Source organism: Typopeltis vanoorti, chromosome 6 (assembly GCF_054136105.1).
Source record: "Typopeltis vanoorti isolate ZY-2024b chromosome 6, IOZ_Tvanoo_1.0, whole genome shotgun sequence".
Lineage (NCBI taxonomy): Eukaryota > Metazoa > Arthropoda > Arachnida > Uropygi > Thelyphonidae > Typopeltis > Typopeltis vanoorti.
Window position 1 is genome coordinate 133,596,305 of NC_143554.1, and position 27,066 is coordinate 133,623,370.

General features: G+C 37.0%; 1 protein-coding gene across 3 annotated transcripts in view; it reads right to left on the bottom strand.

Moving 5' to 3' along the window:
* The window catches only part of Synd (protein kinase C and casein kinase substrate in neurons protein Synd), a 323,165-nt gene that overhangs the window by 81,553 nt on the left and 214,546 nt on the right, over positions 1 to 27,066 (bottom strand). For all 3 annotated transcript variants that reach the window (XM_090394452.1, XM_090394450.1, XM_090394451.1), the window contains exons 5-6: positions 23,672 to 23,809; positions 15,970 to 16,196 (exon numbers count right to left, since the gene is read on the bottom strand). In XM_090394452.1, the coding sequence (XP_090250578.1) occupies positions 15,970 to 16,196; positions 23,672 to 23,809 (365 nt within the window). The remainder of the gene's footprint in view (positions 1 to 15,969; positions 16,197 to 23,671; positions 23,810 to 27,066) is intronic.

Consider the following 27,066-nt stretch of genomic DNA (forward strand, 5'->3'; position numbering starts at 1 on the left):
TTTTTTTTTTTTTAAGTAGACTAGTGGAAAAGGCCATTTCATTAGGTGGAAGAAAGCCAGGCTAAAACACAAGTCCAATTTAAATCATAGAGGCTACTTCTAGAAGCGGTGAAGTTCTCCAAAGCAGCAATATAGCTGACAGTGTTCGTATTATCCTACACAAATATTGGTGCACTGCCCTGCCCAATCCTCCCATCAGCCGTAATCACAAAAGATACTATGAACAGCATCGCTGTTGTTCCCATGCACGAGCCTATCCTTGTTGTCGAAGTCATTTCATTCTCAGTTTGCAAAGTGAATGTGAGTGAGTGTGTGTCTGTCTTTCAACTACCTTTTATAATGCTAGCTTGAGCTGACAAAATGTTAACATGCAAGTAATTAATTTAGTTAGTGTATTATTTATTATCATTCCAGTTCCATAGTTTCTGTTCAGAAATTAGAACACTGATGATAAATGTTTACAGTACACAACTTAATACAGTTTTAGGTTGAATAACTATGATAATAGACAATGACCCATTTTTTACTGCAAAGTGCACTTTAAAATAAAATAAAAAATACTTCTCTTGAATCATTTCTGTACTTCTGGAAAACACTTGTTGGTATACAACTCTGCTAGAAGGAAGTGATATTAATATTAAATTCTAATCTGTTTCCCCCACCCATTCTTTGTCTGTATGCCTCTCCCTCTCTCTCTCTGATATGCATCCTATCCAAAAAAGGGTGTAAACTATAATATAACAAATAATGGTAATAACAAGTTGAACGAAGAGTATAAAGAGCAGGCCGGAGAGTGACACAGTTGGTAAGGACAGTAAATCAAGCAGAAATTAGGAAATCAAGCAAAGAGAAACCCTTGGGAGTTTTTTCAGTATATGGCAAGTAGAAAGAAGAATGATTATAGCAAGATGATGTTAATGACTGAAAATGGGATACTGGCAACTGCTGCAGAGGACATAGTCAAGGTATTCAGAGAGAAATTCATCAGGGTGTTTCATCCTCTGCATGAAATGAGAAGCTAAGTGCAGAGAATGAAATAAGATGAGAGAAGACTTAATGGTTGGTAAGTAAGCAAAAACTAGATGTTGATAAGGCAATAGGACTTGATGACATATCACCAAGTGTTTTAAGGGAATGTTCCAGGTAGTTAGCATCAGCCTTGGCCTACCTGTTTAACAAGAATCTGGAAAGAGCACATTCCAAAGGAGTGGAAGTAAGATAAAATTGTTCCACTTCAGAAATGTGGTGATAATTCTAAGGTTACAAATTATAGGTTGATAACAGTGGTATTCTTTGTGCTTGTCAGCATGGATTTGTTAAAGGCAAACATTTTGGACAAGGGAAATGCATATACAGTGGTATACTTAGATTTTGCAAAGGCTTCTGATAGATAGCCACACCACAAGCTAGTAACTAAATTAGAGCAGATGGTATTGGATGACAGATTAGTGAGTTGGATAGGCAACTGGCTCTCATTACCAGGTATCGCTGGTAATGAGAGCCAGGTATACTGAAAATTACCAGGCGCACCCTATGTTCTTATCACTGGTAATTTTCAGTATCTCAAAAGAGATAGTAGTGGTGTGCTATCTGTTTTGATACAGTTGTGTCCAATGCACTCACTTGATATCCAAACCCAGATGATGCAACTTAAAAATCAACTTATCATGTGGCACCCTGTCAAGTTCGTTGGAAAAATCCAAAAAATTGACAGTGTAAGGCTTATCCTCATCCACTGCTCTGTTACTCTACTATAAAAGGTTACCAGATTACTAAAACAAGAGCACCCTATGACAAATCCATGCTGGCCTGAATAAATAATATTGCCCTCATCTGTCCAATTGTACATATCAGCTCTTATCAATTTCTCCAAAATCTTAACAACTACAGAAGAAATATAAAAGGCCTATATGAGAGTGGTGGTGGTGGGGACTGGAAAATTCTGATAAACCTAGAACAAGAGTTAGAGTTATGAAGGTAATTTATGTTCTTATATCCTCCTTTGTTCTTTCATGTGGTTATATCAATTGCTTTAATATCATTTTTGTATCATTTTAATATCATTTATCATGTTTATCACAACTTTCCAGTCCCTCCCCTGCTCGTAGTTTCTTCTTCTTTGAGTGCCATCTCCTATCGGAGGTCGGCAACCACCTTGGCAAATTTTGAGTGATCTTCAACTACTCTGAGCAGTCTCTAAGAGCTCATACCAGTCCAATGTCTGATAGCCAATATTTTCTTCGCCTTCCTTGTCCTCATAGTTTGATACCTCCATTCTACTGTTGCAAAATATCAAAATTATACATGAAATTTTTATACAGAATCACATCACCAAGTGATCTGCAAAACCAATTGTAATTCAAATGTACAGCAGATAAACATTTTCTTGACACCTTTTTTTATCAACTGCTTTGGTTTGATACATTCTACTATTCTCTAGAAGATGCTTCTGTAATCATCTTCTAGTAAATATTTTTCATTAACATTCTTTGTAACATTATATTGTATAAACAGCTGGTATTGGTCTCGTCTCTCTCTCTCTTTTTTTATACACATATACAGGGATCCCACTTCACAAATGCTTTTTTTTTGTCAAGTATCAACAAAAAAAAAAAAAAAATCTAAAATATGAGCATTAATCGCGATAAATAAATGCTAAACATTCATAAACGTGACAAAACATGGCATTTCAAATACATGTATGTCTATACAGTATAATACTACTGTGCATTTGTTCAAGACTCATTGTATTGCTCTTTGTTTTCGGTGTCTTACCTTATTTTACATTAATTCATCTTATTAATACTGTGCCAAAACCAAAACAAAATAATACTATGGATAGTGATGTTAACAGAAAGAAACAGCAAAGGTTGAATCATCATCAAATGCACACCAATGAATGTGCATCTTATGAAGATTAAACATTAACATTTGCATGACATAAATAATTTCTTTATAATTATAATTTGCTTGATTTTTAAAGGCTATGTGTTCATTTATTGGATAAATAAATCATTGTTTAAACATAAACTACCATTTTGTTGATCTTTATTTAACATTACTATGGTCAAATTTATTGTTAAAACATAATCTCTGTTTTTAACATTATGTTTATAAGAAATAAATTACTGCTTTACAAGCTCGCACTAAGAAAGAATTTATTTGATAAGTTGAAAACTACCTGTATTTTTCATTTTGGTGGAGCACTTTTCTTCTATCTACTTCACTCTTTTTCAAAATCTTTCTCTGTTTAAACTTATGGATTTGTTTTTTTCTGCATTATCTTTGTGTTTAGGCTCTGGGTGATAATCAGGATCTCGAACAGAGCAGCCTGAATCAAAATCAAGTTGAGCCTCATCAAAATCTACTGTCAATGAAACTTACTACTGATTGAGAAAAAATAAAAAAAATTGTGATTTTATTTATTTTTGGAAGTACTAGAGTTCTGTTACTTGGCTTAGAACATTATCTAAATTTAGATAAGTAATTTCCAAATTTGCACCGGGAGAGGGCACTAGAGTCGGTGGATAATGTGGTGGGGAATTTGAGCTGTGCTGAAAAAAGTGCTTTTTAATCGGTGAATAGTCTAACTTCTGTCAAGATTTGTGCTACGTTGTTTTTCTGGAATATGAATGTCCTTCAGGTTGTTTCTGAAGTTAGTCATTGTCGCTATACTGTATATTCTGGTTACTAAGATGACGGGTGGGAATCGGATGCATGATGGTGAAAGAGAAAACGAAGATAACATAAGTTTTCGTTATTTAGTTTTATTTTATTTATATTTAGTATATTTAAATGTTTTGTTTATATTTGTTTGTACTTTTCCTTTTATAGTTATACTCCATTATACTTATTTAGCGTTTAGTTGTAATAGTGCTTTGATATTTTGAATAATGGCAGCAGTGGCAATTAAAATTGCAAATGGCATATCGCCAAGTCCTCACCGATTTAAGGACTCCATTCTGTGTGATATCATATGGGATTTTGTAGCATGCGGGACTTGTGGAATGTATGTGTCCCAGTGGTTGTATATGTGACAGGTGAGAGAAGAGGAAATATGTATATGCGCAAAATGCTGGCAATGGGAGGAACTTGGTGAGTTAGAAATGACTATAACTCGTTGAGTCAGAGGCAGGAGATTCTCCATGCAGAGAAATGAGTGGTATGACAGAGGACGAGAATGGTGAGAGAAATATGAATAAAATAATGGGAGTGGGAAGTATGGAAAGGCTGAAGGATTGTGAAGTTTTTGGAGATGGTCTCATTTGGGAGGATGAATGGTAAATAAGAATGGCTGACTTGTAGAGAGAGAGATCAGGTGGAATGAGATGAGAAGTGTGAAAGATGAGATTAGGCGAATGGAAAAGACGAATCAGAGTAGCAGTGAGATGGAGTTAAGGGAATGATAGAGGAGGAGAGAATAGAAACAGTAGAAGAGAGGGAATGAGAGAGAGTTATGAGAATGGTAGATAGAGTGATGTCAGTAGAAGAGAGGGAATGAGAGCGAGTTATGAGAATGGTAGAAGAGGAGAGAATAGGAACAGTAGAAGAGAGGGAATGAGAGAGCGTTATGTGAATATTAGAAGAGGAGAGAACAGGATAAGTGGAAGAGAGAGAGATATGGCAATGATAGAAGAGGAGAGAATAGGAATAGTGGAGGGAGAGGGAATGAGAGAGAGTTATGGGAATGATACAAGAGGAGAGAATGGAAATAGTAGGAGAGAGGGAATGAGAAGAATGAGAAGGGAACACTGGAACCATGGATAGAGTGATGTCAGGAAGGCAGGTAAGTAGGGGAACACAGAGAGAAAGTATTAGAGGAGAGAGAGAGAGTGAGTGAGGGATGCATTGTAAAAATATTTATGTAGCTCCAAACAGTCTAAATATTTTTACATAAATTTTATCAAGGTCAAGCCCAGTAAGAATTGTAACTTGTACATAGATGTTTGTTTAAATGTCAATAATCCCAATGGGAATTGTAGATGCTCTCTGTCAAATAAGGGAATATTCTACAAGGTGTAATATTAAGGCAATACCTTGCCACTAGTAAACAGTATATTTTTAGCTCTTTGTAAAGACGTCAAATTTTGTGTGTGTGTTCTACATGGAAACGCTCAAGGTCAGTGCTGGATGGACCGACAAAAGCTTCAAACGAATGTCTGCTGCCAGAACAAATAGAATTTAGGGAAAAAACAAAGGAAGGGTCAGTCTAAGAAAAGGATCAAGGGATTTCACCGAAATGTTCGGGGTCACATATCTCTGTACAAGGATTCACAAGTGACCGAATAAAAGACGTTGACGAAAAGATCGCAACATCGGTTCCAGAAATTTTCGTCAGTGATCCAGAGGTCATCGGTCAGTTGTCAAGAAGTTGTCGGCAGTTATCCATCAGATGCACTTCATCAGGAACGTGACTTCAGGAGAAATCATGCCAGTGATCTAAAAGAAAGATGACGAGGAGCCGATCCGCCAGGCAATGCAGATATTTGATGATGAATTGACGAGTCTTCGCCGGGAGCTGTTAACTAGAGGGAAGAAATTGCTCTGTTAGTCCAACGTGCATGCAAGCATTCCACAAGCCAATAATCTTCGTCCGAAGTGCAAGTACAGCGTCCCAGAAGCGTCAATGAATCTATCGCTGGCGTAAAGAGGGAGAGAAAAACCTGACACGAAAGAAAAGGGAATAGAAGTCCAGTTCGAAGCCAAGTGCACAGTGGGTAGCAGCTATAAAGTGAGTTGACCCGTTTGTTCAATTTTCTTGAGCTTTTAAGAGAACTTATTAGTGGACTGTAAAATAGAGGCTGATCTAAATAGGCATATTTAACAGTTGAAGATTATAAAGTAATTAATTGTCAGGAATTTGTAGTTGAAATAAGTCATAGTATAACTGTTTGCTGAATTGGTGAAACTTGCCTATAGAATATTCTCAGCATAGAAAGGAAGGAGCAATTGTGTATAAAAGATATTGTCTATGTGTTTGATGAATAAGAGTTAACAATAAGTAATAAGTACCATTGCTCAGTATGAATGATTTATGATATATTAAGAAAATTAGTTAAATATGTGATATGATTTGTGTGAGTAAAATGCAGGAACTTAACTAATTTATTTATGCAGATTTGAATTGAGATGTTTTTTTCTATTACTGAAAATGCAGTGTGAATTTGTCTTATGTGAATTAAATTTTGTTGTTTACATTTAAATAAGTATCGCCTGATTCTTAATTATTTGATGCACTGTTCTTGAAAAAATATTAGAGCCTATTAGCAGGAACCCAAGGATAGTAAAGAATAGATAGTAGACCACAACTGCAGATACTAATTAAATTAGGGATATTCTAAGGGTAAATGGAAAACTACTGGACGCATTTTTACACTTCTTGTTAATAGAAAACGAACATCAATGGTGCAGCATTTAATCAAATAAATTTTCTGGTGTTCGAAGAATAAGAAGGCAAGTGCGGAAAGCAGTTTAGCGTAAGGAGATATTAAAGATATACCAAAGAGTGATAAGGAAGAATAGTTAGAAGTACATAACAAAAAGCTGTATATAAACATATAAATATATAAGAGATTAAAGAGAGATAAGGAAAGCGAATTAAGTATAAGATAATAAAAGAAAGATATATAAAGAGATAAGATTGAGATATAATTAATATATATATATATAAAAAAAAGATAGAATAATAAATAAGATAATAGACTCCCCCCCCCCCCCCGTTTACAATTGCGCAGTTCCGACAGGATTACCCCCCCCCCATTACAATGGCGCAGCGCTGACAGGATTAAGCCCCTCATAATTTACAGCATGTGAGCAATCGAAGAACAGGGTGGTAACAGGTGTAATGCATGGGGACTCAATGATCTGTGGTGTTCAAGATAGGATGCGTGAGGAGTGTTTGCCTGAAGGAACGACAGAAAGTGTGGCTATGGCAATTAAGAGGGGTGAAAGGGTGGATGAGATGATCATGACGGTAGGAACAAATGACTTGAGAGGTAATGTAAATTGGGCAGCGAGGGATATAAGATTCTTGCTTGAGGTTGTACGAAAGAAGACACAGAGAGGAAAGATAGTGTGCGTGTTGCCTAGGTATGATAGTGACAAGTTGAGCAGAAGAGCAGTAATACTAAATAACATAACTAGAATGTGTGAGAAGAGAGGATTGGAATATGTGGATGCTTGGGAGGGTGTTTGAGGAGAGAAAGGAATTGTATGCAGGAGATTGCTTGCATTTGAATGAGGAAGGATATAGACATCTGGAGAGATTGCTGTTCTGAACGAGTCAGTGTGTCAATGCAGAGAAACTAGAATGCCCAGGGTGGATGGCAGCAGGGGTGGCCTTTTGTGGGAATGGGTACTTGGGGGAAAGGGGGATGATATCAGGTAATGCTGAGCCCAGTGGAGTCTAGCGGGGGAATAATGCTGGGTATAGAAACAATGGCATTTTTATGCTTTGTACTAATGCCAGGAGTTTCGAAATAAAGGAGAGGAATTAGTGGTGCTGATAGCATTAGCCTGGCCAAAGATTATTGGGATCACTGAGACGTGGTTGGCAGAAGAGGATATAATAACAGGAATGGAAGTAGCAGGATAAAGCATTTTTCGGCAGGATAAGAAGAGAAAGGGGTGGTGGAGTACTGCTTATGATAAGTGACGACTTATGTCCTCTAAGAGTGGAGACTTTGGAAGGCAGTGACAATAATGATTTTGAAAGCATATGGTGTGAGGTAGAGATGGGAAGGACCGGATATTTAGTGGGGTGTTGCTACAAACCAAGGAGCACGATTATTATAGGAGATTTTAACTACAGCAGTATAAATTGGGGAGAGGAAGATGCATGTAGCAATAAGGGAATGGAATTTCTAGAATTCTTGAGGGACAAATGTCTTATGCAACATGTAATAAAGGGAACAAGAGTTTTGGATTTGGTCATAGCATCAGAAGAGTTGATAACTGAGATGACAGCTCTCCCACCAGCTGGAGAGAGTGACCATGTTGTTTTGAAATGGAAGATGAATAGATATGCAGGAGTATCAAAGAGACTGGATCTTATGTGGAATTATAAGGCAGGTGATTATAATAGTCTTAGACATCAACTTGGAGAAGTTTCATGGAGGGAGAAATTGGAAGGTCAGGATATCATAGGTGCTTGGGAAATTGTGAAGGAATATTTGTTAGCAACAATAGTAAGCTGTATTCCACAAGTGAAGAAGAGGACACAATTTGCAAGGGAACAAGAGTTTTGGATTTGGTCATAGCATCAGAAGAGTTGATAACTGAGATGACAGCTCCCACCAGCTGGAGAGAGTGACCATGTTGTTTTGAAATGGAAGATGAATAGATATGCAGGAGTATCAAAGAGACTGGATCTTATGTGGAATTATAAGGCAGGTGATTATAATAGTCTTAGACATCAACTTTGAGAAGTTTCATGGAGGGAGAAATTGGAAGGTCAGGATATCATAGGTGCTTGGGAAATTGTGAAGGAATATTTGTTAGCAACAATAGTAAGCTGTATTCCACAAGTGAAGAAGAGGACACAATTTGGTGTAAAGTGGATGACAAACATTATTAAACAGGAACTGCATGCGAAAAAGAGGCTATGGAAGAGATATAAGGAGACAGGTGAAGAGCAGATGCATGAACAATATAAGACACAGGCCAGGAGAGTGACTAGTATGGTATGGAAGGCGAAACTGGAATATGCGAAGAGATTGGCCCTAAGATCCAAAGAAAATCCTAGGGAGTTTTTTAGCTATGTGGCCAGTGGGAGGAGAAATGATTGTGGAAGAATGACATTGTGAGATAAAAATGGGAATAGAGTGACTGATGCAGAGGACATAGTGGAATTGTTCAATGAACACTTTATTGGAGTATTTCATCCTGGAGGAGTAAATTTTAATACTAGAGGGATAAGGCAGGTTCGAGGTGCAGATGTGTTCCAAATACTGAGTACTCTGGATGTCAGTAAAGCTGTGGGACTGGACAGTATTTCACAAGAGTTTTGAGAGAATGTGCTGAAGAACTGACAGCTCCTTTGACCAGGCTTTTCAATGAAAGTCTGGCTATGGGAAAGGTGCCCAGGGAATGGAAGGAAGGTAAGATAGTGCCATTGCATAAGGGCGGAAGCAGACTGGAAGTGTCTAATTATAGGCCAGTCTGTTTGTCATCAGTAGTTTCTCATGCTGTTTCTCATGATCTGGCCAAGATATGATGTTTTTTGTTTCTTGATTATTTGTACAAGATGTAAAGCTTTGCCAATGCATTTTAAGACATCTTCATTGGTAATTTTTTCTGTCCATGATATCTTTAGCATTCTTCTGTATAGCCACATCTCAAAGGCTTCGATTTTCTTGATGGTTGTCGCCTTCAATGTCCATGTTTCAACTCCATAGAGCAGAATAGACCACACGTAGCATTTCAGCATCTGACTTCCATGTTTAGGTCTTTATTGCAGAATAGTGTTCTCATTTTCATGAAGGACTGCCGTGCAACTTCAATCCTTGTCTTTATATCTATTTCTGAATCCCACCGTTCATTAAGCCAGCAACCAAGATATTTATATCTTGACACTTGATCAATATTTTTCCCATTGAGTGTCAGTTGCATTGATGAGGCTGGATGTTTGCTGATGATCATGTATTTTGTCTTGTTGATGTTTATATTTATTCCCATTCTTTGGCTTTCTATGTATACTCTGTCAACGAGTTTTTGGAGATCCATAATGTTATCTGCAATTAGCACGGTGTCATCTGCATATCGTAGGTTGTTAACAATCTTTCCATTTATTGTGATTCCCTCTGGACATTCTTCCAATGCTTTTTTAAAGATTACCTCTGCATATATGTTGAACAGGAGTGGTGAGGATCCTTGTCTCACTCCTCTTTTGATGTTAATATCACTGGTGGTAATGTTGTCTAATTGAACGGTAGCTGACTGATTCCAATACAGATTTGTTATTAGTCTTATGTCTTGTTCGTCTAGCCTTATTTGTTCAAGGACTTCTATTAAGTTAGTGTGTCTGACTTTGTCGCATGCTTTTTCAAAATCTATGAAACACATAAAGACAGATTTCTCTTTTTCTATGCATTTTTATATCAATATTTGGGTACAGAAAAGGGCCTCTCTAGTACCAAAACCATTCCTAAAGCCGAATTGTGTTTCACTTAGAGTTTCTTCACTTTTTCTATAAATACGATTCTGAATTACTTTCAAAAATATTTTTAATGTTTGGCTCATTAGACTAATAAGTCGGAAGTCACCACAGGAATTCACTTTGGGTTTCTTTGGGACAGTGATAAATGTACATTTGAGCCAATCTGATGGAAATTCATCACTTTCATATATTTTATTAAATAGTTTTTCAAGAAGTTTGATGTTATCTGGTTCTATTAATTTTAAAAATTCTGTTTGCACACCATCTGGTCCACTGGCTTTTTCTGTTTTACTTGTTCGTATAGCATTCTCTATTTCGCATTTCATGATTGCTGGTCCTTGAATGTTATCTTTTATATTTATAGGCTTCTGTCTAGTATCATTGAAAAGTTCTGTTACATATTTTATCCAAATCTGTGCTTTATTCTCTTCTTCTAGAACTATTTTTCCATTTTCGTCTCTTAGAGACACTATTAGCTTTTTCCTCAGTTTTCCAGAAATTTCGTTGATTTTCTTATACAGATTGAAATTATCATGTTTCTTCTGAAGCAGTTCAATTTCAGTACATAAATTTTTCATCCAATTTTCCTTGGCTTCTTTTATTTTTTTCTTGATGATGTTATGTGTTTCTGTATACCTGGCAAGGTCTTTGTTTTTGTACATTCTTCTTGTATCAATAAGAGAAAGAATCTCATCTGTCATCCATTCCTGTTGTTTTATATTATTCACATAACCTACTTCTTCAATACTTGTTGTTACGATGGCATTCTTTAAGCTATTCCAAAGAGATTCCACACTTTTATTTTCTTCTATGTTAATCTGTTGTAATTGCAGGTTAAGCTGTGTCTTGGCAATTTTATTTATGTTCGGGTCTTTCAGTTTTTCTACATCAATTTTCTTTTTCTTCTTTTGTGATTTTTTAGCTGATTTTAATCTAAGACGTACTTCTGCAACTATGGGATTGTGGTCTGATGAGATATCTGCTCCAGGATAAGTCTTTGCACTCTTTATACTACTGTGGAATCTTTTATTTATCAGTATATAATCAATTTGATTTCTGACAATGTTATGTTGATTATCTTGAGGCGATTTCCAAGTGTACAGTCTTCTGGGTGGAAGTTTAAACCAGGTATTTGCTATTGTTAGATCTTCTTCCTGACAGAACTGGACTAGGCGATCTCCTCTGTCGTTTCTGGTGCCTAAGCCATGTTCGCCAACAATTTCTCCATCATCACCCCCCTCTTCCCAGTTTTGCATTGAAGTCACCCATCACTATGTTTATATCATGTTTCTTTGTTAGGTTTTTAATCTCTTTTAGGTGTTCATAAAACTCTTCAACATCTTCTTCACTTTTGTCAGCTGTGGGTGCATAAGCTTGGATGATATTTAGGTTAATGGAGTTTCCCTTAAGTTGTAACAGTATTATCCTTTCAGAAAATGGAATCCAATTTATTACTGATTTATTGATTTCTTCATCTACTATTACAGCTACACCATGTCGATGTTTGTTCTCATCATTCCCAGAGTAATACATCGTCGTATTATCTTGTTGACACTTTCCAGATCCTGGCCATCTTGTCTCGCAAATTCCCAAAATCCGGATGCCCAGCCTCTTAATTTCTCTTGTGGCATTTCTTAATTTGCCAACTTCATACAGAGTTCTGACATTCCAAGTTGCAATTTTAAAAGTGGACACCATTTTGAGCCCGGAGATTCTTCGCACCCCTGTCCCATTTAAGGGACGCCGGGAACTTGGGGCCAATTGTAAGGGTTTGCTCGCCGTGGTGGTTGTTCTGGAGATAAGGTAGAGCAGTAGTTTCTCTGTTTGCTTTCTGCTCTGCAGTATTACAGACGTACACAATATAATCATATTGCCATCTGCAAATCTCTGATCACAAGCTTTTCCGTCATCATTTGGCTTCAACCTTGTGTCAGTACTGACAATGCTGCTCCCCAATGTCAGGGGCAGTGACCCCAGCAGGTGCTTATTTAATGGCGGCACTACTCGCCATGTCACCGAGTTGTCATTGGGCTTTGTGAGGTTTTAAGTGAAACAGAGTTGCCACTTCTGCTCCCCCACGCCCTGATAGCTCAGTCGCTGTTGGTCCACGGCTGCTTATTCGCCAGATTGCTCTGCTTATATCGCAGCTAGCATCCATATCTGAAGGCTGTTCCCCGATCCGCCACCAGGGGACGCAGCCGGTAGTAGTCAGCTCTGCCCCAGGTTAGAAACCTGAAATTTAGGGGGCATATTGCAAAGGTGGTGAAGGTAACACAGAGGATTCTGCAATAATGAGAAGCACGCTGACCTGAAGAGATAAAAGAGCTATCATTCTGTTGTATAAGACCCTGATCAGACCACACTAAGAATATTGTTCTCAGATTTGGTCCCCAGGATTTGAAGGGGATAAATTAACTGTGGAAAGGGTACAAAGGCAGATAACAAAGATGGTTTCAGGACTGTACAATGTTAGTTATGAGGATCGGCTGAGGGAATGTGGACTGCAGAGTTTGGTGGATAGAAGATGGAGAGGTGATATGATTGAGTCTTTTAAACTGTTGAGAGGTGGTTACAGGGTTGACACTGGGGAGTTCTTTCGCTTGGTTGAACAGCAGGAAGGAGTGATGACAAGGGGCCATCCCTGGAAGTCACGAAAGGAAACTGTGAGGAAGAGGGTGAGGAGTGGTTTCTTTGCATGGAGGGTAGTTGAACCATGGAATGCATTGCCTGATAGAGTGAGAACGGTCAATGATTTTAAGGAGTGGTATGATAGACTTTGTGTTTCCTAGGAGGGACCTCCCACGATGAGGCTTTTGACTCCATGGAGTCCCGATTAATAATAATAATTAACATAAATTTCTGTTTAACAGCAACAGCATTTCTTGTAAATAAAAATCAAACACTTCACTCTATCCTGACATGAACATCATAGATTTACCTTTTCAAACTAAACCAAATTTAGTGATTTAATTCAAGATTATTTTAAAATCAAACTGAAATTTTTTTGCCTGACATAACTTTTAAACTAAGCTACCATTTTTACTCGAAGGTACAGGTACCTGTTAGTGCAATATTTAATTATTTTTATAACCTAGCCAAACTACAATATGAAATGATTACATATTGAAACTTGTTTTTATTCTTATGTACGTATCTGATTCTTCATTTCTCCTTGATATTATCTCTAACACTTCTGGGGCAGATTTTGACTAGCTTCCTTTACTCTTTTCACACAATTTCTTATAATCAAAAATACTTATAAGATTTTTGCTGTATAATATTTCTCTAGAGTTGAGTATAATTTAGTAAAATCCTGTAGGAGGAACTCACTTGATTTTTACTGTAGAAGCATTTATTATCTTTTGTATAATTATTATGAGGGATTTCAACTATGGTAACATTGATTGGAAGGAGGAGAGGACACATGTGAGGAAGGAACTGGATTTTATGAGGTTATTAAGGGATAGCTATCTGAGACAGCATGTAATGGAAAATACTAGGGGTTAGAGAGTGCTTGAACCTAGTAATAGCATCTGAGAACTTGAATGTAATGAATATGACCATGTTGCTACCAAATGGTGAAAGTGATCATAAGGTCCTGATCTGGGAGTTGGCTAAATGTGTGAAATTTTTGATTAAGACAGGGTACATGTGGAATTACCATGCTGGAAGTATGAAAAGCTTAGGAGATTGCTTGGTTCAGTGCCTTGGCATATAAAACTGCAAGGGATGGATGTTGATAGTGCATGGGAAGTGTCAAAGAGCGTCTGCAGGATGTAATGGCTGACTCTATACCTAGAGTCCAATAGTAAATCAAGTAGGGGTTAAATGGATGAATAACACCATTAAGCTTGAGCTGCAAAAAAAGAAACAACTGTGGAGAGAATTTAAGGAGAAAGGTGACCTGCAGGCTCACGAATGGTATAACGTGCAGGCCAGAAGGGTGACGAGTGTGGTAAGAAAAGCAAAAGTGGATTATGAAAGATAATTAGCCATGCAAGCTAAAGAGAATCCCAAACAGTTTTTTCGATATGCTGCAAGTCAGAGAAAAACTGTATACGAGAGAATGATTTTAAAGAATGCCGATGGTAGGGAGGTCACTGAATCAGTTGATATAGTGGAAGTACTGAGTGAGCACTTTGCAAGAGTATATCATCCAGGTGGTGACATTGAAGGAATGAAGGAACCATTAGTTTATACGGGAATTGTAGTGAATGAAGTGGAGGGAATAGTCTATTACAAAACCTTAATGTGAATACATCTGTGGAATTGGATGGTATACCAGCACGGGTCTTATGTGAAGCGGCTAAAGAATTGTCAATGCCCTTGACTATATTGTTCAATCTGAGTCTCGGATCTGGTTTAGTCCTGAAGGGATGGAAAGATGGGAAAATAGTTCCACTGCATAAAGGAGGATCCAAGACAGCTGTTGCAAATTACCGACTGATCAGCATATCAGGAGTCGTTGTCAAGGTCTTGGAGAAAGTAGTCACGAGTAAAACACAAGAATGGATTGATGAAAATGAGATACTGTATGGGGGACAGCATGGTTTTGTGAAGGGTAGATCATGTCTCAGTAATTTGCTCAAGTTTTATAACACACTGACGGCTGAACTGGATAGGGGTAATGGGTTTACAGTGATTCTGCTGGACCTGGCTAAGGCCTTTGACAGGATGCCACATGGAATTCTAATCCGTAAACTGCAACATATGGGGATGGATAGATGGGTGGTTCATGGAGAGAATCAGAGAGTAGTTTATTCATGAAAAGATTAGCAGCGGTATACCACATTGGTGGAACGGTACTCCAGGAGATTGATGAGGCCAGGGGTTTGGTAATGTTGGTAGATAGGGAGTTGAAGTTTAGGGGGGCACATTGCAAAAGTGGCTAAATCAGCTCATCAAATTACTTGGTTGCTAAAAAATACATTGACGCAAGTTATTGTTCCTCTGTATCAAACCTTAATAAGATCCCATCTCGACTACTGTACCCAGATTTGGTTGCCTGGGTTTCTTCTAGATGGGGAGGAGGTTGAGAGGATCCAGAGTTGAGTGACCAAGATGATAGGTCTATGGAATGAACCTTATGAGAACAGGTTGAGGATTTGTGGGTTGCAGAAATTGGTTGATAGGTGGAAGAGGGAGAGGATTATGATTGAGACATTCAAATTACTGAAGGGTTTCTATAGGATTAATTCAGAGGATATTTTTGAGAACAGGACTGGTGGTGGGAGGACTAGGGGCCATCCATGGAAGCTGGACAAGAATGTGGTTAGTAAGGGTGTTAGAACTAGGTTTTTTTACTTTTAGAGTGGTGAACAAGTGAAATAAGCTGCCAGAGTCTGTTGTGGGTGCTATGACTGTGAATGAGTTCAGGCAAAGTATGATAGATACTGTATGATTGTTAATTAGTTGATGAATATGATGTTCAGGGCCTTCCTCGATGAGTCAAAGGACTCCTTGGAGTTGCCTGTGATGATGATGATAATAATAATAATAATAATAAACAGCAGCACATACATTCAAAGTGCATTTAGTGTGTTTTGATTGTATAAATATGTTACTGTTTGGACTAATTAGATATGAACTATTAAGGTTATGAAGCCTTACATCCAACCATACTTAAATGATGTTTGTCAGTAGATTATAACTTGTAATTTGCACTAAACTGTGTAGAATAACTAAAAAGTGCACCAAAAAATAGACTTAATGGGCTTTGCAAGAACTCCACAATATATAAAAATATAAATTAAATGAATCTATTTTCTATTCAGTTATGCATGCAAGTATTAAATTAAACAATTATCACATACTCTGAATCTGTGGAAATGTTCAGGCATGAATGAATACCAAACAACATTTCCTTGAAAAAATTCAGCCTTTTTTCTTCAAATTCTTGGCACTTGTCAAAAACCACAGTCATGTCTTCCATATATTTGGCATTGTAATCATTTATCTCTCGAAGTGCCTGTTCATACCGCTCCTTAGTTTTTTGAACCTCTTCTTTGCACTTAGTTACACGGTCCTGAAGTTTTTTTACCTGTAACAATAATTTTTTAATTAATTTTTGATAACACTAAAATAGAATCGCAACAACAACTGAGATTTAAACTTTAAGAAGAACATCTAGTAGTGTATGTTTACGAAAATAATCAAAATATTTCTGAATTTCTAATGACTTTTTTTTTAAATATTAAAAATTATGGTGGGAAGGGGATGATATCTCTTTCTGTATTTATATAAAAAAAGAATTACAAATTGGCATTATAAAAATGAATCTAATATATAAATATTAGATTCTTTTTTATAATATCAATTTCTTGTTTTCAGAGATCTTCAATAGTAATACTCTGGCAGCTATTAAAAAAAAAAATGGGACTTTTAGTCTCTTCTTGTATATTAGGTAATAAGATTCGATGTTGCACACATATATTCATATTTGTATTGGTTTCTAATATACTGGTTTTCCTCAATAGTCAGTTTTTATACCCCCACAGTATCTACACTGACTACAGTAACCACATAAAATATCATTTCTGAGATGTATGTAGTTGTATATACAGTAATTTAAATGAGCTCTGACTTCACATCAACTTGACCCTCTAGTCTCTAACTGTCATCACTTACTTTGACGTTTGATCTTGAGGTAAAGAAGTAATAACAGATATGCAATAATGATCACAGCTACTGTCTTTTGTAGATAACTGTTTGAAAAGAAAAAATAAAACAACATAAAAACAAACCTGATAACTTTATGCATTCTCTTTTTAAATGTGATCTGTTTAATATTATTATATTATTCTTTATTTCAGAATGCCAGTCCTCTGAAGTTAAAAAGCAAGTTGTAAAAATCAAACAAACATTGACCTATGACTACTAAATGAATTCATTACAACAGTAATCATAATCATGATTAATAATTGTTGTTGATAATCATAAGAATTTAATAATTACTTAAAAAAGGCAAATTTAAGATTGATGGTAATAAAAAGATCACTCAAGGACTGAAGCAACATTACTAAAAGATCTCTGTATAGCCTATAGAAACGTGGAGAATTATTATCATCAGATCTCCATGAAGTCATAAGCACATCATGTGAAGTCGCACTGCCACACATAGCTAATCACACCATAACATAAATGCATTCACTGTCTCCACACACACCACACTGATGGGCAATACATTCATATCACCTACCATTTTCCATGCAAAAAACCTACTCCTCACCCCTTATAACAGCTTCCAGGGATGGCCTCTCGTTCTCCCTCTGTCTCTACCTATTAGATGAAAAATCTCATCCACATTAATCTGGTAATAATCACTTACCAACTCATATGTTGCAATCAGGTCCCACACTCTTTCCCTCTATCCACTAGACTGTAAATTGCATTCCCTCAATCTGCTTCACACTCAATATCATACAACCGTATATCAACAATTCAAGCCTTTCCCAATATCATTTATAAACAAATTAAATAGCAATGGCTCCACAAGTTATTTACCAGCTTACCACATGGCAATCTATCAAAGACTTTTGCAAAACCTATAAATATACCACTGTGTATGCACCCCCCCCCTTGTTCAATGCATTTGTAACCTTATTAGATTAAGCAGACTGCTAAAAAACAATCTTCCTTTAGCAAATACATGCTGTTTATCCAAGAGAATGCTGCTGTTATCAACCCAATTCTGAAGTCTGGTCCTTATTAGCCTCTCTAACATTTTGACCACAACCAGGCAAAAAGATTGGCTTATAAGTTGAGGCAATTCTTATCAACCTTTTATGAAGCAGAACAATTTTTCCCTTTTTCTACTCCTTTGGAACTTGAGCTCTAAGGCTCATGTTAAAGCTGTTGTTAACTCCCTGCAATATTCCTTCAAGACATATAGTGATATATTGTTGGATTCTGATTATGTAGAGATTAGAGTAATTATTATTCGCTTCAGAATCCAATTGATCTTCCATCACAAAGGCTAGACTTGTAAATATTATTTAATGTAAACAACTTATTTTACAATTTAATATTCATATAACTACTTTAATTTTGTCTAATATCTAATTATTTAATCAAAGATATATTAATAGTGATAAGACTGTATTAAATATTATTAAGCCATTTTAATTATTACTATGTTAATATTATAAGAACTTGTATTTGATAATTTAACTGTGCATTAATTGAAATATAAATATTCTTTATTTATTCCTATTTGTAGAAGTTTAGCGTTATGCAATACCTCAATTGTATTATATTTTGTTTGGTTGTCATGGAAACGTATGTAAGCGAGCGAGCACGTTTTTGGAACACCACGTGAGAAGGTTTATTGAAAAGAGTTTTAGAAAGAAATCACGAGAATAATTTAGGCGGGAACAACAGATATATAAGGATGAACGCTGAAATTATTATTTAATTAAGAGATAGATTAGAGAGAGAAAGGAGAGGATTGGCATTAGGTTGGAATCGGAGCTTTCGGCATTCAGGAATCAGAGTGCGATAATAGCAAGTCGGCAAGTCACTCAAGCAGCTAAATAAAGTCTACTAGTCGAGAGGCGGTTAGCTAATAAATTGTAGAATAACAATTATAGCTACAGAAGACAGCTGAGTGACTACTAAATAGACTAGCGATTGAAGGACATACAGAACCTTGAAGCAAAGCACAGCGTTATTAAGGAATAGTAGAGACTGTAAAGTTGAAGTTACCGTTAGCTGTGCTTAGAAATATATTGCCTAAAGAATTAAATGAATGCAGGAAGAATGAACAGCTGTGCATATGAAAACCTCAAGTTAAGGAATTATTGTATATTGCCTTAATTCATAAGCGATCAGTAGTATTTCATGCAAGAATGTTTGTTTATGTGTATAGTGACCGACAATTAATTCAGTTATTGTTTAGAAGAATTACTTTAATGAGTGTCGTATACTGTTTAAGTGTTTACAGTTATAAAAAGTGTTTACATATAAGCAGGTGAAGAACAAAGATTATCGGTAAGATTATTCCAACCGTTAATATTCCTATACAAAGAAGTGTGACAGTTTCATCCTAGAATTTCCTTATACTAACAGTAACTATTGCGGAAATTAGCTAAAGTGTAAATTTATAAGTGTTTGCTTGTGAAGAGGTATTACTGCAATTTTTATTGTATTTAAAACTTAAAGAACTATGAGATATTGATGTGAATGATCATTAAGGAACTTTATTAAATAGCTAAAAAGAACTGTGAGAAGACTGTATTACAGATAACAGAATTACCATTGTCTGAGTTTGCATGACTTTATTATCAGAAAGGCTGAAGTGTTTATAATAACTTATTTAGTATTTTGATCTTAAGTGTATAATTTGTGATTATAAAATTAAATGTTTGTTTTTGTTAATCTAAACCTGAATCTCTTTTACTGCACCATTCATAAAATATTCGAACTAAAGCGGGTAAATTAAGTAAGTCAAATATACTCGGCCAGTATATATTTTAAGGAGAAATAGTTGAAGGTTGATTTATCTTCAATTCTTGAATTAATTCAGATATAGAGTGGCGCAGTCTTTAAATATAAATTTTCTCTATATTTGAATTAGAAACCAACTAGCAACTTATTTTGTTTAAGAACATCATAGTGACCAACATGTCAGATCCAAAGTATAGATTGAGAAGTAGGATCCAACAATACCATCAAGTCTTCTTCTTCTTCACACATTAGATGTAATATCTGTAGCGACCAAGATTTCATCTTCTTTAATGTTATTTTTTAATCTTTTTCTGGGTCTTCCTGTTCTTCTCTTATTCATTGGTTTCCAACTATAAATTTGTTTTATTATTCTATCTTCACTTCTTCTCTCCACATGTTCAATCAATTTTATTCTTCGGGTTGATACCCAATTGTTTATTGCTTATATTTCACATTTTTTCTTATATCTGGATTTTTTATTTTATCTAGTCTAATTTTATTGATTATTTTTCTTAATATATTCATTCACATTCATCAAGTTAGACAGGACTAAAACGGCCTTGCCTACTCCCTATATGGGAACAAAAAAGCATTAGCTGATTTTTTTTCTGATTTTATTCAATTCACCTGTGTTTAACATTTGTCTTGTTTTCCTAGTGTTTGGTCTTGTTTCTGCATTATGTCATAATAGGCCTGATCTTTATAAATTCCACTTTTTGTTTCTACTCTAAGATGTTTATTTTTCCATATTGTTTCATTCAAGCATCCTGATATTCTTGCAGCTTTTGCAACTTGTTCTCTGACTTCTAGATGTGCCCTTCTTCTCAGTTCAATTGTATTCCTAAATAGTTGCAATTTGTTATTTGTTCGATAATAGTACCTTCCAATTTTAATTTGCATCTTCGTGGTTCTTGTGATATTGTCATACATTTTGTTTTAATTTTCGATATCTTCATATTATATAATTTTGCTGCTTTATTAAATGTATACAGTATATTTGTAACTGAGTTTCATTTTCTGCAATTAATAGTACATCGTCTGCATAACATATGATTCTTATTATTCTATTATTTATTTTCACTCCTGTATTTTGTATTTTATTAACTTTTTGTATTGAATATTGTTGGACTTGAGTCTCCTTGTCTAATGCCATTATTATGTATCTCTTTACTTATTTTCCTATTATATCAGCTATTAATATCATATATTTTAATTGCTTGTATTATGTTTTCTGATACTTTTCTTCTCTGCAATATTTCTATTGTCTTATGAACATCAAGTTTGGCTCTTTTAAGTTTACTCAATTCCTCATACACTCCTGCTAACTCCCAATTAGTGGCTCGTCCCTTTAACTGCTCTCAAGTTATGCATGATATTACATTCACAAGGATGAAACACCTTTATGAATTACTAATTTAACATTTTTACTATATATCTTTCTTGGTGGTTATGATTCTTTCATTCTCACTAACCAATATCATCCTTCAATAATCATTCTTTCTTATGCTTGCCATGTATCAAAAAAGTCTAGGATTTTTCTTTTGGCTCTTTCACTACCCTTAGCAAGTGAGTCGCCTTTCTTGCTTGATGTTTGCACTCCCCATGCAACTGACTATTACTACTCATCCTGTGTTGCCTCCACAATGCTTTCTTTCAAACTGGATACTTCACCTCTTCATTCATCCATTTCATTTTGCAGAAATCAGTGAGAGAGCATTTACAGAATTAGACAGATGAGGGTAATGTTATCTGTGAAAGTCAGCATGGATTTGGTTAAGGGGTGCTCTTGTTTTAGTAATATGATTAACTTTTATAATAAAGTGACAAGAGCAGTTGATGAAGGAAAGGCATATTCTGTCATGGATTTTACAAACATGTGAAAGGATACCATATGATAACATGATATTTACATTGCAGCACATGGGTTTAGATGTCAAATTAGTGAACTATATTCAGGATTGGAACATATCTGATAGGTATCAGAAAGTTGTGTATGGGACAGCAATATCAAGGAAGCAAGAAGGTTATAAGTGGAGACCCAAAGGGCTCAGTACTGGGACCTGTACTGTTTAACCTTTACATCAATGACACTGTCAATGAATTGCAGGGGGGGGGGGGATATTAAGTTGTTTGCAGATGATGTGAAGCTAGGAAGGGTTATTAGTAATAGTGCAAATGCGGTAGTGATGTAAGAGGATTTGAACAAACTCGACAGATGGGCAAATGAATGAGGATTTCAGTTTAATTCAGCTAAATGTATATTCTTAAAGTTTAGGATATATTTATGGGAGGCAAGGGATCTGAGGGTGATGATTGATAGAAACTCTAAATTCAGGGAACACATTGCAAAGGTGGCGAAGTTAACCCAGAGGATTGCTCCAATACTGAGAAGGATGCTGACCTGCAGAGATAAGAATTGTCATTGTACAAAGCCCTGATAAGACCACACCTGCTCAAATTTGGTCCCCCAGGATTTGAAGGGAATCAAATAAGTGTGGAATGAGTGCAGAAGCAGATAACAAATATGATATCTGTGAGTTAAGGCTTAAGTGCTGGGAAGACATCATGATGGCAGTTTAATAGAGTATTGACAGCACTAGGAAATGATTAAAAACTAAAAAAAAAAATTTAATGCTTCCAATATTTCATCTCAGTCACTGAAACAGCTTTAGCGAGTACAAATAACACACACACACACACACACACACACACACCACCCCCCCCCCCCCCCACCCCCCCCCCCCCCCACCCCCCCCCCCCCCCACCCCCCCCCCCCCCCACCCCCCCCCCCCCCCACCCCCCCCCCCCCCCACCCCCCCCCCCCCCCACCCCCCCCCCCCCCCACCCCCCCCCCCCCCCACCCCCCCCCCCCCCCACCCCCCCCCCCCCCCACCCCCCCCCCCCCCCACCCCCCCCCCCCCCCACCCCCCCCCCCCCCCACCCCCCCCCCCCCCCACCCCCCCCCCCCCCCACCCCCCCCCCCCCCCACCCCCCCCCCCCCCCACCCCCCCCCCCCCCCACCCCCCCCCCCCCCCACCCCCCCCCCCCCCCACCCCCCCCCCCCCCCACCCCCCCCCCCCCCCACCCCCCCCCCCCCCCACCCCCCCCCCCCCCCACCCCCCCCCCCCCCCACCCCCCCCCCCCCCCACCCCCCCCCCCCCCCACCCCCCCCCCCCCCCACCCCCCCCCCCCCCCACCCCCCCCCCCCCCCACCATACATTCCAGGCCACCTACTACCGCCCTTAGAGGGCGCTCCACCTAGATAGGACTTTAGTGTCACCCACGTGGTTGGGCTTAGTATTGTAAGTTTTTGTGTGCATGTTACATTAATTGTTTTTGTAATCCCCGTAGATGTCCTAGTGACTAGGATGAAATATAGGAAGTATTAAATTCTAATTTAATTCTTTTTGAGTGTTGTAAAAAATCCATTAAACCTCCAACATAATGTCCTCAACAGCACTTAAGCCTCTACACAAGGCAGCAGAATTGTATGGCAGAAAATCATGGGTAGATATGAGCCTTTGTGTGCTTTTCTTTCAAAATCTATAATTTTTTGTTTATTATGTAACACATAGAAGTTATTTTATGAAGCAATATCTCTAATACACTTCTACTCAAATCAACATATTTGACAATATTATACCAAATTAATACGTCATTAGTTAAATGAATCTTAGTTATGCTGAATGTTATCTAATTTGTCACCATAAAGTGAGAGTATTATTCCAGTATATAGAAATTTCTTTAACCTGAATACAAAGTATATTATAATTTATAAGAAATCATGTTCTTATTTTATCTGGGTATGATCAAACAAAGTTTGCATGTGAAGTATCTTCACAAACAGTCTGCTTGTTTGTGAAGATAACTCCTACTGTTGTAGAGGCATACTTCCTTTTCATCGTGTACTTTGCATCAAGGAAGGAAGGAAGACCCTATTATTTTATTTTATTTGTGAACTAGTGGGGCTTTTAGGTCTTTGAGAACACCAATTGATGAAGGCTGTTACTTATAAACTATTATTAATCACATATTGGCTAAATTATCATATACTTTAAATCATACTTTTACCTGATCAGGAGATAAAGATGTGTCGCTACTGGCATTTCTTTCTTGATTGACAGCAGATTTCTCATTTTTACAAGCTGTGTGGTAATCAGTTTTACATTTGTTAACTTTTGCCAGAACTTTAGCCCAAGGTTTTTGAGCCTGAAAGAATTAAAACATTTTTTTTAGATCTTCAATATTTTAAAATCAACACAAATATACAGTGACACAGTTTACATTTTAAAATATGCATAGTCAAGATGCAGTGAAATCAGGTATGCCATACCATTGTGTGGTATGGCATACTTGATTTAAAAAAAAGCACTGGTTATACAGGGTGACCCGTAAGCCACAGAGTTTAAACATTTAAACTTATTTATTATTTTTAATCTTTTTTTTTTTTTTTTTTTTTTTGTTATATTGAAACACACCACCTGGAAATTTTTTACTGCCCACACCACTGAAGATGTGGTGTGGGCAGTAAATCATATATCATTGTATGGGGATGTGTGTGTGTGTGTGTGTGTGTGTGTATTAGAAGTGTGATGACTAATAAAGTGCACAAAACATGCTTCCTAACAATGAAGTGGAACAATGATGCAAATAACTGACATTGTAGAAAAGGAAAGACTGGGCATCGAAATTAGTGGTATAGTCATGGGCACAAATGACTTGGGGAAAAAAAGAATGCTGATAGAGACTTGAGGAAGTTGTTAGGGCAGGTAAGGAATAATAGTGATGTTGGAAAAGTTGTAGGCAGATTGCCCAGATATGACAACAGGGAATTGAGAAGGAGAGCAGAGATAATGAATAGTAAGATGGCTGAGTTGTATGAGGCAAAGGGGTTTAATTTGTAAATCTGTGGAGTGAATTTAAAGAAAAGTTGAAATGGTTTAAAGTTGATGGATTGCATTTGAATGGGTTTGGTGTTGGGCATTTAGAAAGGCTATTGTTTTCTGAGAAGGAACAGAGTCAAGAAGTTAATGTAGTAAATAATCAGAGTCTACTGTGAAGCAGGATAGCACAACTAAACAGATTTTACGACATGAGGAAGATGGATATGAGGTTGAAGAGGTGGTTGCAGCAGCACAAGGTGACGAATACATAAAGGTCAGGATAAGACAGGTAGGAATGGAAATGCAAATCAGAATCAGGGAAATGGAAGTTGTCAGACTGAAGAGAGAAAGTTGTGGTATAGCAGCAAGAATAGAGAATACATCATGAAAATTATGGAAACAACTACTGTGTTAGAGTAAAACTTTAGTTTAATATAAACAAAAATAAACACTTGATGTTTCGACTTCACATTAAGGTCATCACCTAGAGTATACACATATATACAAAGAAACAACTGCACTACAATCTACATGGTATGCTAAAGTTACTGATCAACCGTTACACCTATTGGCCTGACTATTTGTGAAAAAAAAAAAAATCTTACTATATCAAAGCTAGATCAACGGTTGATCAGTAACTTTAACATACCATGTAGATTGTAGTGCAGCTTGTTTTACTCTAACAAGGTAGTTGTTTCCATAATATTCATGATGTATTCTGTAAGCATGAAATGAAACAGGGGTTGTTATGTTTGTACACAAAAAATGTAAGGAGTATTTGGAAGTTTTTTCCACTTGGTTAGACTATAATAAATTTAGTTTAATCCTTTATCCAAGTAAGCAAACAAAGTTTGTGCCTGAAGTATCTTCAGGACTGAGGCAACTCGTGGTAAAGGTGGACCAAGCTCTCATCTCTACTTGTCTTAGTATCTCCCATAATGCAAAGCACATCTCTTTGCGAACATGTATAATGCTGTGCATTAAGAGAACTTGTATAGGTAAATATGACTTCTCAATTACTGAAGGATTAAACTAAATTTATTATAGTAAGGAGTATTTGAAACAAGAGAGCTGAATTTGTTGCAATGATCTAGTCAGTATACCCAAAGATAATTGGAATAAGTGAAACTTGGTTGTTTGAGGAGAATGTGATGTTGGGAATAGAAATAGAAGGATATATAATTTTCCAGAAGGTTAGAAATGGGAAAAGAGGAAGGGAAGTGCTGTTAATGATCGCAGAGGAATTGTGTCCACAAAGTGTGGAAGCTGATGGTGCATGTACAGATTTTGAATCTGTGTGGTATGAAATTGAAATAAACAGGCTAGTATATCTGATGTCCGCACGGTTAGCCTAGTGGCTATGCGCTTCGCAACCATATGCCTGGGGAAGGAGTGTCCTAGGTTCGATTCCCGTCGGTGACGTGAGGAGCTGAAGGATCTTCCTCAGCCATAGCCAAGTTAGCCAGTCTTGGGCGTGGACAGCAGGGTTTTTTCCCCAGTTTATTATGGGGTTTTTCATCCCACAAAGCAGGCAAACTGGCCGTGAGAACTCAACACTACAGGCCATAGGATACACCGGGGCATAAGGCTGACCACCTTATCCTGTAAACGGAGTGAGGTCCGATGATCAATGGACCCTCGACACCGCAAGGTAAAAGAGGGTATAAGGAAGATGAGATGAGAATATCTGATAGGATGCTGTTATAGGCCATGGAATGGAGAGAATATTTACTGTGAAATGTTTAGCAAATAAGTTGGGCATGTAAAAAGAAGGTGATCCTAATGGGAGACTTTAATACAGGAATATAGAATGGAAGGAGAAGATAGTGTACTGGAAAAAGGAGAGAGGGTTTGTTGAGTTTGTGAGAGATAAATATCTTAAGCAGCATATGACTAAAGCAACTAGAGGCTTTAATGTTCTGGCCTTGGTGATAACTTCACAAGATGTAGTTCTTAATGAAGTGTTGACACTGCCAAAGGATGGTGAGAGTGATCATGAGGTACTTGTTTGGGAAGTAGTAAAACAAGAAAATATTACTGCCAAAAATGGATATATGTGAAAGTATAAAGCAGGCAATTATAGGAAGCTTTGTGGACAGCATCAGTAAGTTGGGTAGATGAGCTGAGCAGAAAATATGTCGACCAGGACCTCCCATGCAGGTGTGCCCCACACAAAGGCACCTGATCAGAAGGGGTTGCATTTCAAGATGATAAATAAAAGTAAATTTTTATACAATGCTCTTATTCATGAAGTAAAACTTTACTACAAAGATAGCATGACTTAAAATAAACAGTAAGGCGATAAAAAAATGAACAGTAAACTCAACAACCGATTAGCCGCTTTGCTTTGATGTAATGCTTCATGAGTGGTGCATCAAAGCAGGTTTGAATTGTGTTGTGATTTTTTGTGATAACTGAAAAAAAAAAAAAAAATTTTTTTTGACATACTCTATTTTTATTTACACATACATATATCTTGTGAGTCTCCATAGCTCAGTCAGTATAGATGAAGCTCTTTGGTCAAGAAGGTCTGGATTTGATTCCCCATCAGTGATGTGAGGAACCTTTATCTGGTCCCTTTCG